General features: G+C 36.4%; 1 protein-coding gene across 6 annotated transcripts in view; it reads right to left on the reverse strand.

The window, feature by feature from the left end:
* Positions 1-17,387, reverse strand: part of LOC134660992 (FERM, ARHGEF and pleckstrin domain-containing protein 1) — a 60,900-nt gene that overhangs the window by 41,564 nt on the left and 1,949 nt on the right. For all 6 annotated transcript variants that reach the window (XM_063516887.1, XM_063516886.1, XM_063516882.1 and 3 more), the window contains exons 3-9: positions 17,155-17,306; positions 2,776-2,880; positions 2,266-2,488; positions 2,054-2,177; positions 1,510-1,574; positions 1,136-1,314; positions 590-750 (exon numbers count right to left, since the gene is read on the reverse strand). In XM_063516887.1, coding sequence (XP_063372957.1) covers positions 590-750; positions 1,136-1,314; positions 1,510-1,574; positions 2,054-2,177; positions 2,266-2,488; positions 2,776-2,880; positions 17,155-17,306 — 1,009 coding nt within the window. The remainder of the gene's footprint in view (positions 1-589; positions 751-1,135; positions 1,315-1,509; positions 1,575-2,053; positions 2,178-2,265; positions 2,489-2,775; positions 2,881-17,154; positions 17,307-17,387) is intronic.

Genomic DNA, 17,387 nt, shown 5'->3' on the forward strand with positions numbered 1-17,387 from the left:
GAAGTAGTTTTCATGACTTCAAAAAGGTTATTATCCCATTTAATTGAAATTATTGACAGAAGACCTTTTAAATGGAAGTATCTTTATAGGCTAGCCTAGCCACATTCAACACTGGAACAAGCTCTATTGCGTGCGAGTGATCGTAAACAACTTAAATTGGGGTTTCTTTAATACCACGTCAGTGGCAAACAAGCATTCAACCTGCCTGATACCAAGCAGCCATCTTAGCCTATGGGCACCTGCAACTTCAACAGCTTTTTCGGGAAAACGTGACGTACATCGCATAGGCGTATGCCGTTTATGAACAACGCTTTTAATCAAACTTCAAACAAGCAAAATCTGAATTTCAGAGAATTCATCCTTCAACAGAATAAGGATATGTGTCCTTTGAATGCTTAATTTTATTAACAAGAACGTCACTGACACGCCAAGGCCCAAGGTCCCGGGTGCAAGCGAGTGTAAACCTTACTTGAAAGCGTGAAGGTTACTTTGACAGGTCATAACAGCCATAATAGTTGTCCATGGCGCGGTGGGCACGACTACTCGCGACGACTTTAGTTGTTCTTGGCGTTGAAAAGGGTAAACTCACCTAAAGGAGGAGCCCCTGGACATGACGCGCGTCTTGTGTCTCTGGATGCGCGGCACGCTGGAGCAGCGAAAGAACCCGTGGTTCTCCACGCACTTCTTCCAAAAGTTCTTGCACTCGTTGCGGCCCTCGAAGAAGAACTCGACGATATCACGGTGATATCCCTGCCGTTACAAAACGCAAAACTGTATTACATTCCGATACCTGAGTTCATTCATCCTATATGAAAAAGCTTAGGGTATCGTATTCGTGTCGTGAATTTAAGCTTCGAGGCGTAAACTAAAAGATTCCAGTCGCGACAACAATTGGATCACAGAGATTAATTATTGGGAAGATCGTGATAATATGTTCAAATTAATACATTTTAATTGATTTTCTGACAACTAATTATGTACCTATTGAATTAAACCAAAAAATAATAGTACATAGATACAAATTACTATAACATTTTGGTTATAAGCTATGAAATATAATTCTCGCAGGTGTGGTAAATAGCTGATTTAGCACAGAATAGATTTTTTTAAACTTGAATAGAAAAAATCTACTTACGTAACCCTCAGGATGCAATTTGATAAGGAACTTTTTTCTTTTGAACGATATTTTTCTTATTTTAGCCCAACTGAAGGTGTTGATCTTGGTAAAGTTCTGGAATACTAGAATGCCTAAGTGCGCTACTGCCAAATTTAGCGGCACGGCCTCCTGGTCTTTGGCTGGGTGCATCTTGACGCCTGCAATCATGTTCAACAGATCATTCAATTGTACATGTTCATTTATTATAACGTATATGTACCTAATGTACTTAATTATTTATCTACACATATACCATACACCTGGTTAATTGACGAAAAATTGCCTTGAGATTTCAATCATCCAGGTTTCATTGTATTATGAGTATTGTGTCTTGTTGTAATGAAATTACTTACCATATAATTCACACCTTCGCGCAGTCTCTAGTAAGTTCATGTCAGCTTCCGCAGGACTTTGTCCGCTGTAAACAGTGATACCTACCATTAGCGCACGAGTTTACTTAGGTTTAAAGATCTTTATTTCTCATAAGAATACATAATATTCACTTACACGAGAATTTCTTATTTTTTCATGCAAAATACATATTTATTCGGTGAGCGCACACTTAACTTATAACCACTTAAAACTGTAGGTACTTGCATATTATGACTTAACAAAAATTTACAAATTAAACTAAATACACCTTTTTTTTTTTTTTTTGTCGGGTAAGTCAATACTTAACTTAATAAGTAAACAAAACATGCAATGGAATGCGAGCGTAGTTGCTACGGCCGGGACCGGCTGGCTCATAGTAACAGAGATAAGATACTTACAGCAATCGACAACATTGTAACATCTTGGTCCTGGTTTTTTATTGAGTAAAAATATTGACATACGAAGTCGACAAATGGCGCCAATATTCTGATATATAAGCAATTTAAACATAAAAAAATAACTTACGAATGCTTTTTGTGGTTTTCCATAATTCGTCGCTCAGATTCAGAGTCTTGTCCAGGAAAGAATTTGTATCCACTAAGGTATGTGTGGTCCGGGTAATCTTCAGGCACGAAGTCTCCGCACTCAGCTGCGGGGTATAAAAACGAGTGGCTCAGCTTAAACTGTATGATTATTACAAAATATTCCAAACAGTTTTGATCACGTAAAGCCCTTACCTTGAACAATGTAGCTAGCCAGCAAAGCGGCCGTGTTCTCATTACACTGGATGCACCCCTGCGCCAAGTCGCGCTTCACTTGCAGGCAGAACAGGTACCGGGTAAACTCCTCCTCCAGGCGCGCGGGGTCCGGCGTGTAGAACTTGACGCAGAACCGCAGCGTGGGCTCCAGCATCGACAGCCCCAGCTGCCGGCACATCGGCTTCTCCACGTCCAACCAGTACTGCACAACACACACGCTTGCTATACTACATCCCTGTTATGTGCGGTGCTCTCAACTGTACTCGGGGCACAACTCTAAACGATCGCAACACATACTGCACGTGTGTTAAAACTTCTTTCAACCGATAATATATATATCTGTATAACCAGATTTATCTCACAGTTACATTTTACATTGACTGACATCTTTATAAAATGAACTATCAATCAATAAGTTTCCAAAATTGCTAGATGGCGCTGTTATATTATGCAACAATACAAATAAAAGGAAATATATCAATATCATACCCGTGTTCCATTTGCATCTTGGTACTCTAATCCAAAATAATCGGCTTCCAACAAGTGCAACTGTCGGCAGACTTGATCAAACAGCACACGGCCCACAGCCTTGGACTAAAACAACAGAAATAGTACATTACTGCAGACGCCGGGAAAGAAGGGCTTGCCGGGTGAGTAGGTATAGCCGGCCGACCGTAGGGAGGCCGGATAGTGATGCGAAGCCGGCAAGACTTTTTCACGGCAAGGCATAAAAAAAATACACCACTCAAAAAAACAAATTTATATTCTTTATAATAAAAATCCAACTTCACAACAAAAGTTTTTTTAATTTTCCTTCCAATCCCGCCATAATTGTTTTTTTTTTTACGGATGTCGTCCGTATTTCGCGTGTGTAGTGTTCGAATAGACCTTATTAGGGCCATTATACACAATCTGATAATAAGAATCTCAATTTCTATAAATAAAATAAATGCAGAGGATTTTAAATTATTGTCTATGGTCTCTGGTGACTTACGTATAGACTAAATTTTAAATTTATTCATCAACACATTGAATCATACAGATTCGTATTCTTAATATCAGTACGTTCGTGTATAACAGGCGTTAACACGGATATTTTGGTCCGATAACCATTCATTCACCAAAAATAAAATAAAAAATATAATTCGGCTGTTTAGTCTGTTCATGGAAACAGACCCCATGTTTACATTAGAATTTAAAAAAAAATTACTTTCCGGCCTAGGCCTTCAATTTCGTATGAAATTCCTTTACAGTTCTCTGAAGTTGCTCCGCCCTAAACGTGATACTTCGAAGCCTGATATAACGCCCGGAGCGACGACATTTCATTGCATGTTTGAGAAAACATAATTATAGTTTTTGACAAACTTTTAAAAAGGCGGAAGTTATCAATTCGACAGTATGTACTATGTATGTTGAATTGAGAAAACTCCTCAAATCTTATAAGCATACATATAGCGCTATATTGTATTTTCATCAAAACATTCATAATGATGATGTGGAACTGCTGATAAAGACCAGAACGGAGCTCTTCAACGAAGCGTAAATCACGTTTGGCGATTTGTTTTGTTCGTTGGAGGAATTGAGGGAACTACTCTTAATGATACATTCAGATCCAGAGCTTCCAATTGGAAACGTACTCGAAGCGTGAATGTTTTTAGTGATATGACAGTTTGGCCATAACTCCCGCGGGAGCAAAATCCTATATGAAATAATATCTTTTTTGAGCAAGTGTGATGAAAAAACTGTATAAACATACATACTTAGGTAAATGATTTAATTTTCATAGATGAAAGTACCTTATTTGCGTAGATGTTCAGTAAATTGTTAGTAAGCAATATGCATACATATAAAACGCTGAAACAAGAACGTATCTGAGCTAAACACATATGGTGGTAATAAGATAAAAGTGTTGGTGGAAGTCGTAAGTCTTCCAATTTGCGGCTCGCGTTTTATTTATAAAGCGCTGCGTCCCCTCCTACACGGCTCGATGGTCAGTTGTTTAATGCTAATTTACCGTAACTGATAGCTGGCAGAGGTCGCGAGTTTCATTTTATTACTTAGACGCCAGCCTGAGCCTTGAAAATGAACATGTTTAAAAGGATAGCTTTATTGTCATTCTATACTACATCATAATAATTTTATAGTTGAGATACAAATATCAATAAAAACTATTAAATGGTAACTAATTGTTGAAAAACCCACTAACGACTTTAAGAGAAATCTCTCAGTTCACAGCAAATACTATTTAAGCGAATATATGGGTTAATTTACTTAATTTGACACTTAAAACAGTCTCCTTGTACTATCTGGGAACAATATTAATAAGCCACTCTTGATATATGGATTATAAATGTTATGATTAAAGTTTCCTTGACTTTTGGGAACAGGCTAGTTGGAGTTGAATATTTTATAGGAATGCCCCCGACAACCCAGCGACGCCGACGGCTCTACCAGGCGCATCACTAAACACCGGCTTGTAGTGTAGTGATACTACAAGTTTTAGGCTCTGATTGAAAAAACAAGTTGAATCCCCCGAGCTTAATCGGCGGTTTTCAAAAGATGTGAAACTCGGTTTACTAATCGAATTTGAAAAAAATAGATGCCTACATGTATTTATATTGGGTTCGCAAATTGCCAATTCAGCGCTAATCACTCACGTTGTCGTTTTGCCTCTAGACAGCTTTTTGGCTACATACCGATGTTATCGGCTACGACAAAGCGCTACGACCAGAGCTTAGCGGCGAATGATGTTAAAACGGAACACCCATAAGATCACTTAGTCGTCTATTTCTGGAAATACAGATTTTCTACAGAACCAGTTTTTTAATTAAGATTACAGAAAGTCGAATGTTTTATTATGTTTCTGTCACATAATCCACCCTCATAACTATACATATGTGAGATTATGAATTTATGAATATTAAGGGTGGGGACCAGCTTGACACCTTTGACAGATAGTGGGGGAACAGTTCAGGCGATAGGGATACGTGTAGGCAGGCCTTTGCCCAACATAGGGACAATATGTGACGTCCCACGTATAAAGGTACCTTATGGCCTTTGGCGCTTACGCTATTATTAACGCCGCTCCGCTGCCGCGCGCTATTGTTATTGCGGAGCTATGCGACGTAAGCGCCAAGTGCCATAAGGTACCTTTTGCCGTGGAATGTCACATATAGGCTCATAATAGTCATAATAATAATAATTTACCTTAATGCTCTATAGACTACGCCAAAAAAACAGGGAAAAGCGGAGTCGTACTTAGGTATTAATTTATGTGATTATTCATGATGATCGTACCTACTTAACCCTGGCCTACGGTTTAAAAAGCGGCCAAGTGCGAGTCGGACTCGCCCATGAAGGGTTCCGTATTTAGGGGATTTTGACGTATTGAAAAAAAACTACTTGCTAGATTTCGTTCAAACCAATTTTTGGTGGAAGTTTGCATGGTAATGTACATCATATATTTTTTTTAGTTTTATCATTCTCTTATTTTAGAAGTTACAGGGGGGGGGGACACACATTTTACCACTTTGGAAGCGTCTCTCGCGCAAACTATTCAGTTTAGAAAAAAATGATATTAGAAACCTCAATATCATTTTTGAAGACCTATCCATAGATACCCCACACGTATGGGTTTGATGAAAAAAAATTTTTTGAGTTTCAGTTGTAAGGTACCCCCAAAATTTATTGTTTTTTTTTTTTGTATGAGAATCTTAATGCGGTTCACAGAATACATCTACTTACCAAGTTTCAACAGATTAGTTCTTATAGTTTCGGAAAAAAGTGGCTGTGACATACGGACGGACAGACAGACGGACAGACGGACAGACGGACAGACGGACAGACAGACAGACAGACATGACGAATCCATAAGGGTTCCGTTTTTTGCCATTTGGCTACGGAACCCTAAAAATGACAATCGAATGTCAGTTTTACACATTGAACATAGAAGACATATCTGAAGTAACGCATGTGATCGCTGGTTCGACACTGCTTTGATATAGGGTTAATATACTTCCCAATCATTCCTATTTCATACGTACCTACAACTATCTATCTACCAAAATTAAGCATAAATTGAAATAGGATCGAAATCGCTCCTTATAGTAACAATGTCCAATATTAAATGATTCTTCCCCTAAAGCAGGCAAGTGAACAATATATGGCTATTGGGGTTATCGACGCTGCGGGCGAAGCCTATCTGAAAACATTTGGCTAAATGCCAGCTTCCTATGAGACAGCACTTGACTATCTCGATGGCCGTTAAACGCTGACGTTTACATTACATGTATTCTGTTTACCATAGGATTTTTTGAGTAGGTTAACTTCTAGGAATAAGTAATTGTTGTTATTTAAAATGTCGAAACATAAGAATAAAGTAAATGTTTTACAACTATGGTCGAAATTCAAGCTCCAGTAAAATGTGCCTAAATCTAACTATTTTGAGAACTAGTATAAGCATAAAAGTAGTTTTAGTTTAGGTCTTAGTTTAATTTATTTTTGTTTGTTTTTGCTCAATTTGAATAAATACCTATACTAAAAAAAAGCAGGGACTGACAAAAACAAATGTAAGGAGTACAAATCAAATAGGGTCGTCCATAATCAGCGTTAAAATCGGACCATTTTTTTTAAATAATTAATGGCCTTACTCATGGCCACAGACTAGCCGAGGCGAAGACGTGGCCATACTTGTAGTATAGCACTAATAGTACTATTTACCTGAGTTTCCGGACCCTACCCAATGTGTGAAAATCGTCATACGAGTACCAAACGTTATTGAGAATATAAAAGCTAATTTTGCAAGTTTGGCTCCACTACTACCCGTGAAGAATTGAAGCGTGAGAGCGTGACGGCATCGCGGGACATAAAAGTCTCAGACCTGTCAATGGCAGATATATTATGTAGTCAATGTAGTCATACTCTATTCAAATAATAAAACACCTCTTTTGTTATGCCAGTGAGTGGGCACGTAAACCACTGATGAAGTCATTTTTGTTGTCATAGTTATACATAAGTAATAATATAATAATTTTTTTCTACTCCAGCACTTAAATGTGTCAATTAAATGACTGACAGTGATATCTAGAGCAATGTCATTTGAATGATTTGTCTATAGGCTCATAAGATGACTGCTAGCAGTCATCTTATGAGTATAATACAACTGCTTTATTTTTTTTAAAGATACAAGTTCCGATCATCTTGATTGAAAGAGGTATGTTTTCATTTACAATAATAACTCTTTTTTTTTTTAAATAATAACTCAATTTTTTTTAAATAATAACTCTTTTTTTAATAATAACTCTTTTTTTTAAATAATAACTCTTTTTTTTTTTTTTTGCAGCTGTCATAGAAAAAGTAATGTATGCAACAGCTCATAATTGGTTCTTAAAATTCTCGGGTCTTTTTTTACAAAACTCGACTACGTCTCGTTTTGTAACTTCGACCCTTGAATTTTAAGAACCCTTATTATATCACTGTTGCATAAACTACTATAAGATACACGTTTTCGTTACTTTAAGGTTTAAGGTATTGTAATTATTTATACCTAGTATGAATTTACAGAAGAGCGAATGTAAAGGCAGGATAAAATGGAGATATGAATTTTAAATTTAGAATATATACTAGAGATGCCACGAATATTCGGCAACTATTCGGTATTCGGCCTATTCGGTCACTTTGCTGAATATTCGGTATTAGGCCGAATGTTGCCTACTATTCGGCCGAATACCGAATATCTGTTGCACCTACTTAAAAAGAATACTTGCACAATAAAAATAACCAAAAACTATGTAGGTATATTTAGAATGTGTTCTTGGAAAGTTGTTAAATACGAAGACCCTTTTTTGAGCATTTGTTGATTAAAAAACATTTTATTTTTATCATGAGTCTGATTTGTTTAACGTTGAGCTTTGTTGGCGATCAGTTTTCATAATAATTGTGACTCAAAATGTTCGCATGTCATGCCGAATATTCGGTCGCCGAATATTCGGTATTCGGCCGAGGGAGGGGCCGAATATTCGGTATTCGGTATTCGGCCAAAACCACTATTCGGGGCATCTCTAATATATACAATAACGACGTAGGTACCGAAGTGCGCGTGGCCTCCCCCTCCTTCGCAGGAACGTCCTTGCGCTGCAGCGTGCGTAGCTAAAGGACATTCTACTTATACTTAATTTACTAAATCTGCTCAGAGGGGCTACCGCGAACACCGAAAATCGCAAATTGCGGGCATCTTTCTCTTTTACTCCAATGAAGGCGTAATTAGAGCGACAGAGAAAGATGCCCGCAATTTGCGAACTTCGATTTTCGTGGTTATAGCCCTGCGCCTGGCTGCGTGAACTGCGTCGCCTGTGTCTCAGTCCCCATTTTCCTCTCTGGATATTGACATTAAGGAAAATATGTTTACATATATTAACCAAAACTATGGGGTCTACTAACCTAAACGAAGGGGTCGTATGGATTTTTTAGATTTTTTTTCATTATTGTAAAAGTTGGGAGCGAAAAACAGATTTCGTATAAATCTGAATGCTTGTTATAATAATTAAAATTCGATAAAAATCAAACGTAGGGGCATAGCTTTGGTTGATATACAACAAATTGTGTCAAAGTATTTACTATAATGTTAATATCCAGGGAGGAAAATGAGGGTCCTCCACTTTCGTCTTTAGTAGTGCCAACAGACTGTAGTGTGTATATGAATATAAGTGTCGGCGTGCGTGTGTTGTCCCTCATAGATATTGACCAGCTAAATGTATAATACTAGCTGTTGCCCGCGACTTTGTACGCGTGGATTTGTACATTAGCTTAGAACATTATGCAGCAAAAGATAGCAGTAGGGACGGTTAATCATTTGTTAAGTATTATACAACTTAATTATTAGATTTGTCTTTCACAACCTGGCTACGAAGTTTCAAGCCCCAAACTGAATAAAATTGTTCTCGATATAATCCCTCTCAACCCCCAGGAGATTTTCAAGTCCACTATTTAATAAAACCTACTACGTAACTACCTATTTACGAAGCTAGAAATTCCTAGCTTTAAATAAAATTTGAACCCTCTACCAACCTTACAACCCCTTTTTCAAACCTTTTAGGGGATGATTTTTTAAAAACGCTAAAATCACTTTTCTTGTATTCTAATAATATGCCTTTATACAACGATTCAAGTCCCGCACTCAAATAAATGTTTGACCTCCAAACAAATTTTCAACCCCTTGTTCACCACTTTGGGGGATGAATTATCAAAAATTCTGAAATTAGTTTTCTTTTCTTTTTATAAAATACCTTTTTAAGAAGTTTCAAGTTCCTAGTTTTAAATAAAATTTGAACCCTATACAAACCTTCAACCGTTTTTAGGGTTCCGTAGCCAAATGGCAAAAAACGGAACCCTTATAGATTCGTCATGTCTGTCTGTCTGTCCGTCTGTCCGTCCGTATGTCACAGCCACTTTTCTCCGAAACTATAAGAACTATACTGTTGAAACTTGGTAAGTAGATGTATTCTGTGAACCGCATTAAGATTTTCACACAAAAATAGAAAAAAAACAATAAATTTTTGGGGTTCCCCATACTTCGAACTGAAACTCAAAATTTTTTTTTCATCAAACCCGTACGTGTGGGGTATCTATGGATAGGTCTTCAAAAATGATATTGAGGTTCCTAATATCATTTTTTTCTAAACTGAATAGTTTGCGCGAGAGACACTTCCAAAGTGGTAAAATGTGTGTCCCCCCCCCCCTAACTTCTAAAATAAGAGAATGATAAAACTAAAAAAAATATATGATGTACATTACCATGTAAACTTCCACCGAAAATTGGTTTGAACGAGATCTAGCAAGTAGTTTTTTTTTAATACGTCATAAATCGCCTAAATACGGAACCCTTCATGGGCGAGTCCGACTCGCACTTGGCCGGTTTTTTAACCGTTTTAAGGGATGAATCTTTATAAACGCTGAAATTACTTTTCTTGTGTTCTAATAATATGTCTTTGTACAAAGACTCAAGTCCCGCACTCTCAAAAATATTTGATTTCCATACAAACTTTCAACCCCCTTTTCACCACCTCAGGAGATGAATTTTAAAAAACGCTTAAAAGTAGTTTTCTTCTCTTTTAATGAAATAACTTTTCACGAAGTTTCAAGTTCCTAGATTCCTAGCTTTAAATCAAATTTGAACCCTATACAAACTTTCATCCCCTTTTGGACCCTTTTAGGGGATTCGTTTTTAAAAACGCTGAAAACACTTTTCTCGTATTCTAAAAATATGTCATTATACAAAGATTCAATTCCCGCACTTAAAAAAATGTTTGACCTCCATACAAATTTTCAACCCCTTTTTCACCACCGTAAAGGATGAATTTTGAAAAACGCTGAAATTAGTTTTCTTCTGTTTTAATGAAATAACTTTTTGCGAAGTTACAAATTCGTAGCTTAAAATAAAATTTAAACCCTTTACAATCTTTCAACCCCTTTTTAACCCTTTTAAGGGACGAAATTTAAAAAACGCTGAAATTACTTTTCTTGCGTTCTAATAATATGGCTTTATACAAAGATTCAAGTCCCGCACTCTCAAAAATATTTGATCTCCATACAAACTTCCAACCCCTTTTTCACCACCTTGTGGGATGAATTTTTAAAAACGCTGAAATTACTTTTCTTGAGTTCTAATAATATGGCTTTATACAAAGATTCAAGTCCCGCACTCTCAAAAATATTTGATCTCCATACAAACTTTCAACCCCTTTTTCACCACCTTGGGGGATGAATTTTTAAAAACGCTGAAATTATTTTTCTTGAGTTCTAATAATACGGCTTTATACAAAGATTCAAGTCCCGCACTCTCAAAAATATTTGATCTCCACACAAACTTTCAACCCCTTTTTCACCACCTTAGGGGGCGAATTTTTAAAAATGCTGAAATTAGTTTTCTTGTTTTATAATTTAATACCTTTTCACAAAGTTTCAAGGTCCTAGCTTAAAATAAAATGTGCACCCCAAGACAAGCTTTCATCCCCTTTTTAACCCCCTTAGGGGTTGAAATCTTAATAACGTTCAAATAATGTTATTTTGCTATCTTATGTTATGCCTTTATAAGAAGTTTCAAAGAATTTGTAATGGATTCCATCTTTCAACCCCTTTTTAACCCTGTTAGGGGATGAATTTTTAAAAACGCTAAAATTACTTTTCTTATTTTCTAATAATATGGCTTCAAATTCAAATTCAAAATGTTTTATTTGCAAATATACGTAGTACATACAGTAATCTTATAATAAGTGGTGTCGCTATATTTGACCAACAAGCATGCAAAAAACATATGTACATATGTAGAAATGATTAAAATTTTAAGCATATTATTGTATGTTTAAGATTAAAATCACTCCAAGATATAGGTTGTCTTAAATCTAAATTAAACTAATGTGCAGAAAATATGAATAGAAATCAATATCAAGGAATTAAATGACATTTGAATATACTACAGTTACCATTGAAATACTAGTTTTATAATATCAAAACCCGGATGTCAAAGTTTAAATTTATATAGTAAATAAGAATACAAAAGACGTAATGTCAAAGTCAAAATGAGAAAAAATAAAAATTAAATATTCAAATAATCCGAGAGACAATAGTAGCATTTATCTGTTAAGAATGTCATCAATGCACGTTTGAATTCAATGGTATCCTTATTTCTAATTGTGTCAGGAAGTTTATTATAAATTTTGCTTCCCAAACAAATCACACTCTTTAATTTAAGGGCAGTGTTAGCTGGTTCGGTATGAAAATCCATTTGTACTATTCTTTTATTTCGTGAATGCGTTGCTTTTTTAAAAAGCGTGGGATTTGTTTTTACAAAGACAGCAATTTCATAGATAAAGAGCGATGGTAGAGTAAGCAATTTTAAACTTTTGAAATGTGGGGCGCAGCTATCAAGTGTTTTTAAGCCACATATTGATCTTATGCATCTTTTTTGAGCTTTAAAGACTAACTCTCTATTAGTAGAGTTACCCCAAAAGATAATTCCATACCTCAAAGTAGACACAACATACCCATGATACGCAGCCATAACCGCATCCCTACTGACTATCTTTGCAAGTCTAGATAGCGCATATGAGTATATATTTAGTTTTCTACAGACTTCTTCGATATGCGGCTTCCAGGTTAATTGACTGTCTATTTTAATACCTAAGAATTTGGTTACGTTTACAGTCTCTATTTCAGTTCCTAAGTATTCACATTTGACTGGAAGAGGAATTTTCCGTTGGTAAAAGTGCATAATTTTTGTTTTGTTGATATTGATTAATAAATTATTATAGGCAAGCCATTCAATAATATTACATAATGTCATGTTAATTTCAGATTCATAATTATTATCATTATCACATTCAATAATTACAGTGCTATCATCAGCGAATAAGACCATTGGATATTTTACATGTTTAGGGAGATCATTGATGTAAATTAGAAATAAAAGGGGACCTAGAACACTCCCTTGAGGGACTCCGTAGACTATTTTGCGTCTATTGGACACAAACGATCTTTCCTTTTTGGTTTTTGGACATATTTGGACAAGTTCAGTTACCTGTTCTCTGTCGCTAAAGTATGATTTAAGCAGATGAAGAACATTGCCACGTATACCGTAAGAGACCAATTTTTTTGCTAGTATTTCATGGTCAACGTGGTCGAACGCCTTTGTCATATCCATATAGATTGCACAAATACGTTTTCGCTTGTCCATTGATTCGATTACAGGCTTTATTAAATCAAAGATGGCCATGTTAATTGTCTTTTACTTCCGAAATCCTTTTTGCTCATTAACTAGTAAATTATATTTTTCCAAATATGAGTAGAGCGCTTTACATATTACCTTTTCAAAAACCTTTGAGAAAATAGGAACTAGAGCAATTGGCCTGTAATTTTTGGCGTCATCTCTGTCTCCTTGTTTATGGACTGGTTTTACAATTACTGGTTTAAGTTGGGAGGGATAAATTCCAGTTGATATACTGACATTAATTATATGGCTAAGGGGATGAGCAATAGTGTAAGAAACATGTTTGATCTCTGACATATTTGACTCTGATTCTACAAAGATTAAAGTCCCGCGCTCAAAAAAATGTTTGATATCCATACAAACTTTCAACCTCTTTTTTACCACCTTAGGGGATGAATTTTCAAAAACGCTGAAATTAGTTTTCGTGTATTTTAATAATATATCTTTTTACGAAGTTTCAATTTCCTAGCTCAAAATAAAACTTGAACCCCATACAAACATTCATCCCCTTTTTAACCCCCTTAGGGGTTGAATTTCTCAAAATCGCTTCTTAGCTCTTATACATTTTATAAATGCAACCTAGTGTCCAAATTTCAACTTTCTAGCGTTTGTAGTTTCGGCTCTGCGTTGATGAGTCAGTCAGTCAGTCAATCAGTCAGGAGTGTCAGGACACGTGCATTTATATATATAGATTCAAGACCTAAGCGATGCATAAGTGATTGTTAAAAAGGCGTAAAGTTAGCCTCCGCTTGATAACGATCACCGCAATCCACTAACAACCGTCAATCAATTAATAAAATTGCGCCCTTGTTACACGTATTACACATCCAGCCCATCCATCCATATATATTACGTGTACCTAGTAGATTACAGGTAGATATCCATGACTGACAGGTTAACTACCCCTGACTGGCAGGTTAGCTCAACCCTGTAATGTTTAATAAACGGGTTCCCAATAATATTTGAGTATTTTAGTATAGTAGATACTAAAATATTATTGGGGACCCTTTTATTAAACATTACAGGGTTGAGCAGATTAACTGTCCTAGTCTTATATCGTAACTTTTTTGCTTCTTCACTACATAGTATAAAACAAAGTCGCTTCCCGCTGTCTGACTGTCCCTATGTATGCTTAGATTTTTAAAACTACGCAACGGATTTTGATGCGGTTTTTTTAAATAGATAGAGTAATTCAAGAGGAAGGTGTATGTATAATTCGTTAACCCGTGCGAAGGGCGGGTCGCTAATATATTATATAATGGACATTTTTTACTCATTAACCTTATTATATATACGAGGGGCGTTCAAAATATTCTCGGTATTGATATCTTACAACCTCTTCTAAAATTTCTTTCGTTACTGGCCGCTAAGGTTTATTCGTTGACATTAAAAAAAAGTATAATTCGAACCGAGATGTTCTTTTGTTTTTCTGCAATTGCTGAACAAACATGAACATCATGTGGGAATTGACAATGTTAACTAAATTAGAACATCGATGCGTGATAAAATTCTTGACAAAACAGGGTAAAAATCAAAAAACCATAAAAGAGGAAATGGATTGTGTTTACCGTGAGTCTGCTCCTTCTTTATCTACCATTCAAAAGTGGTCAAGCGAGTTTAAACGTGGAAGGGAGAGTGTTGAAGACGACCCTAGACCTGGCCGGCCTGTAGTAGCTACTTCACAAGAAAATATTGATAAAGTGGAAAAACTTATATTGGAAGATGGTCGAGTGAAGGTAAAATCTATAGCACAAGTAACCAATCTCTCTATTGGTACCGTACATGATATTATCCATGACCATCTTAATATGTCAAAAGTAAGTGCAAGATGGGTTCCGCGAATGCTGACTCGGCTTCAAAAAGACATGCGTGTAGCTTGTTGTTCCGATTTTATTGACCTGTGCGGTGAAAATCCTGATGAGGTGCTGCAAAGAATAGTTACTGGAGATGAAACCTGGGTTCATCATTATGACCCAGAGAGTAAACAAGAGTCCATGCAGTGGCACATTAAGGGTTCAGCTCATCCCAAGAAGTTCAAGGTCATCCCTTCAGCTGGCAAAGTCATGGCCACGATATTTTGGGATTGTGAAGGAGTATTACTGATCGATTATAAAGAAAAAGGTGTAAATATCACAGGACAGTACTACGCTAACATTCTACGTCAATTAAAGGATGCAATCAAAGAAAAGAGGCGAGGAAAGTTAACCAAAGGTGTTATGCTTCTGCATGACAACGCCCCCGTCCATACTGCTCATATTGCCAAGGCAGCTATTGTTGAATGTGGGTTTGAAACTGTTACTCACCCACCGTATAGTCCGGACTTAGCCCCCAGCGACTTCTTTTTGTTCCCCAATCTTAAAAAGGATCTGCGTGGAAATAAATTTTCCGATGATGAAGCATTGAAGGCGGCAGTGGAGGAGCATTTTTACACCAAAGATAAAAAATATTTTTATGCAGGATTAAAAAAAATAATTGATCGATCTTTTAAGTGTATGAACATAGGGGGGGAGTATATTGAAAAATAAAAATATCAAACTTTTCGTACTTGTTTGTTTTCATTCTCATACCGAGAATATTTTGAACACCCCTCGTATTTTTAAATAGACAATTTATTCGCCTTTATCGTTTGGGTCAAAATAGTAGATTGTGTAACAATAAGGGAGCAAAATGATATGTTTACAGCGTGGCGTACATTAAGTTCTAAACGATGCGAAGGATTCTATCATTGAATCCTGAGCGTAGCGAGAAATTCTAACATAGAATCCTGAGCGTAGTGAGAGATACAATGTAAAATGATACCATGAAAATCAAGTGTATTATTTTTGTACATTTCCTGGTAACAAATTAGCTCTTACTCTTTAAACCAAAAGCTTCGGAAGTACACTATGAAGATTGATATCACTTATTTTCATTATTATTCACAACTATGAGACTTAATCGCGTAAAATTAAGTTCTCATCCACATGCAATCCAGTCATTAGTAAGTTTACTGAGTTATATGGGTTATAAGTATAAGAAAGAAGTTCAACAAGAGTTAAGGCACAAGTGGCAGAATGGGTTTTTGAAAAAGAAAAGGGGTCTTGCCAAATTCTTTTTTGATAATGTGCAAATTATCGGAAATGGTTGCTCTGAATGTCGAGAAAATGTCCCCCTGTGTACGGAACTAACTTTAGTACCGTGAATCCAAAAAAATGAAAATATTCGTGATCAAGATGATAGTTAAAGACTCGATGGAAAGTATTTTGAACATTATTGCGGAACATTAGTCGTTAAGGTTTCGCAATTAGCCAAACCTAAGCAAAAGGATGTACCTATGTACCGAGTAGGTGGCGTGGATAACTGGATATACTCTTTAGCTGGTCTACATTTACATAGTGCATGGAACTACATTAATATTTTGTTGTTGTTGTTGTCTGTCTGTCTACCTAACCTATTACCTTTTGTATTATACAGCTGCTGAGGGACGGCAAGCCAGACACACATAAACTTGCATAGATGCTGTTTTTAGGGTTCCGTAGCCAAATGGCAAAAAACGGAACCCTTATAGATTCGTCATGTCTGTCTGTCTGTCTGTCCGTCTGTCCGTCTGTCTGTCCGTCCGTATGTCACAGCCACTTTTCTCCGAAACTATAAGAACTATACTGTTGAAACTTGGTAAGTAGATGTATTCTGTGAACCGCATTAAGATTTTCACACAAAAATAGAAAACAAACAATACATTTTTGGGGTTCCCCATACTTCGAACTGAAACTCAAAAATTTTTTTTTCATCAAACCCATACGTGTGGGGTATCTATGGATAGGTCTTCAAAAATGATATTGAGGTTTCTAATATCATTTTTTTCTAAACTGGATAGTTTGCGCGAGAGACACTTCCAAAGTGGTAAAATGTGTGTCCCCCCCCCTGTAACTTCTAAAATAAGAGAATGATAAAACTAAAAAAAATATATGATGTACATTACCATGTAAACTTCCACCGAAAATTGGTTTGAACGAGATCTAGTAAGTAGTTTTTTTTTATACGTCATAAATCGCCTAAATACGGAACCCTTCATGGGCGAGTCCGACTCGCACTTGGCCGCTTTTTTTTTTTATAATTAGTCTTACCTGTATTTGAAACATGGATATAGTGTCGTCCAACATCTGCACCCTGACCGCCAGCATCTTGCCGCCTTTCTTCGGAGTAGCGGGGGGAGTGCGCGAGCCCCCCCCTGCACCGTCCACCCCCGCCGGCGTGCTCGCCGAGTGGTGCATACGGCCTGAACAACAAACATGCCTCTATAATTTTCCAACATAAAATAGTACAATGCTTTTTGTAATGAAAAAAAAATTTTTTTAAA

This window comes from Cydia amplana, chromosome Z (assembly GCF_948474715.1).
Source record: "Cydia amplana chromosome Z, ilCydAmpl1.1, whole genome shotgun sequence".
In the NCBI taxonomy this organism is placed as follows: Eukaryota; Metazoa; Arthropoda; class Insecta; order Lepidoptera; family Tortricidae; genus Cydia; species Cydia amplana.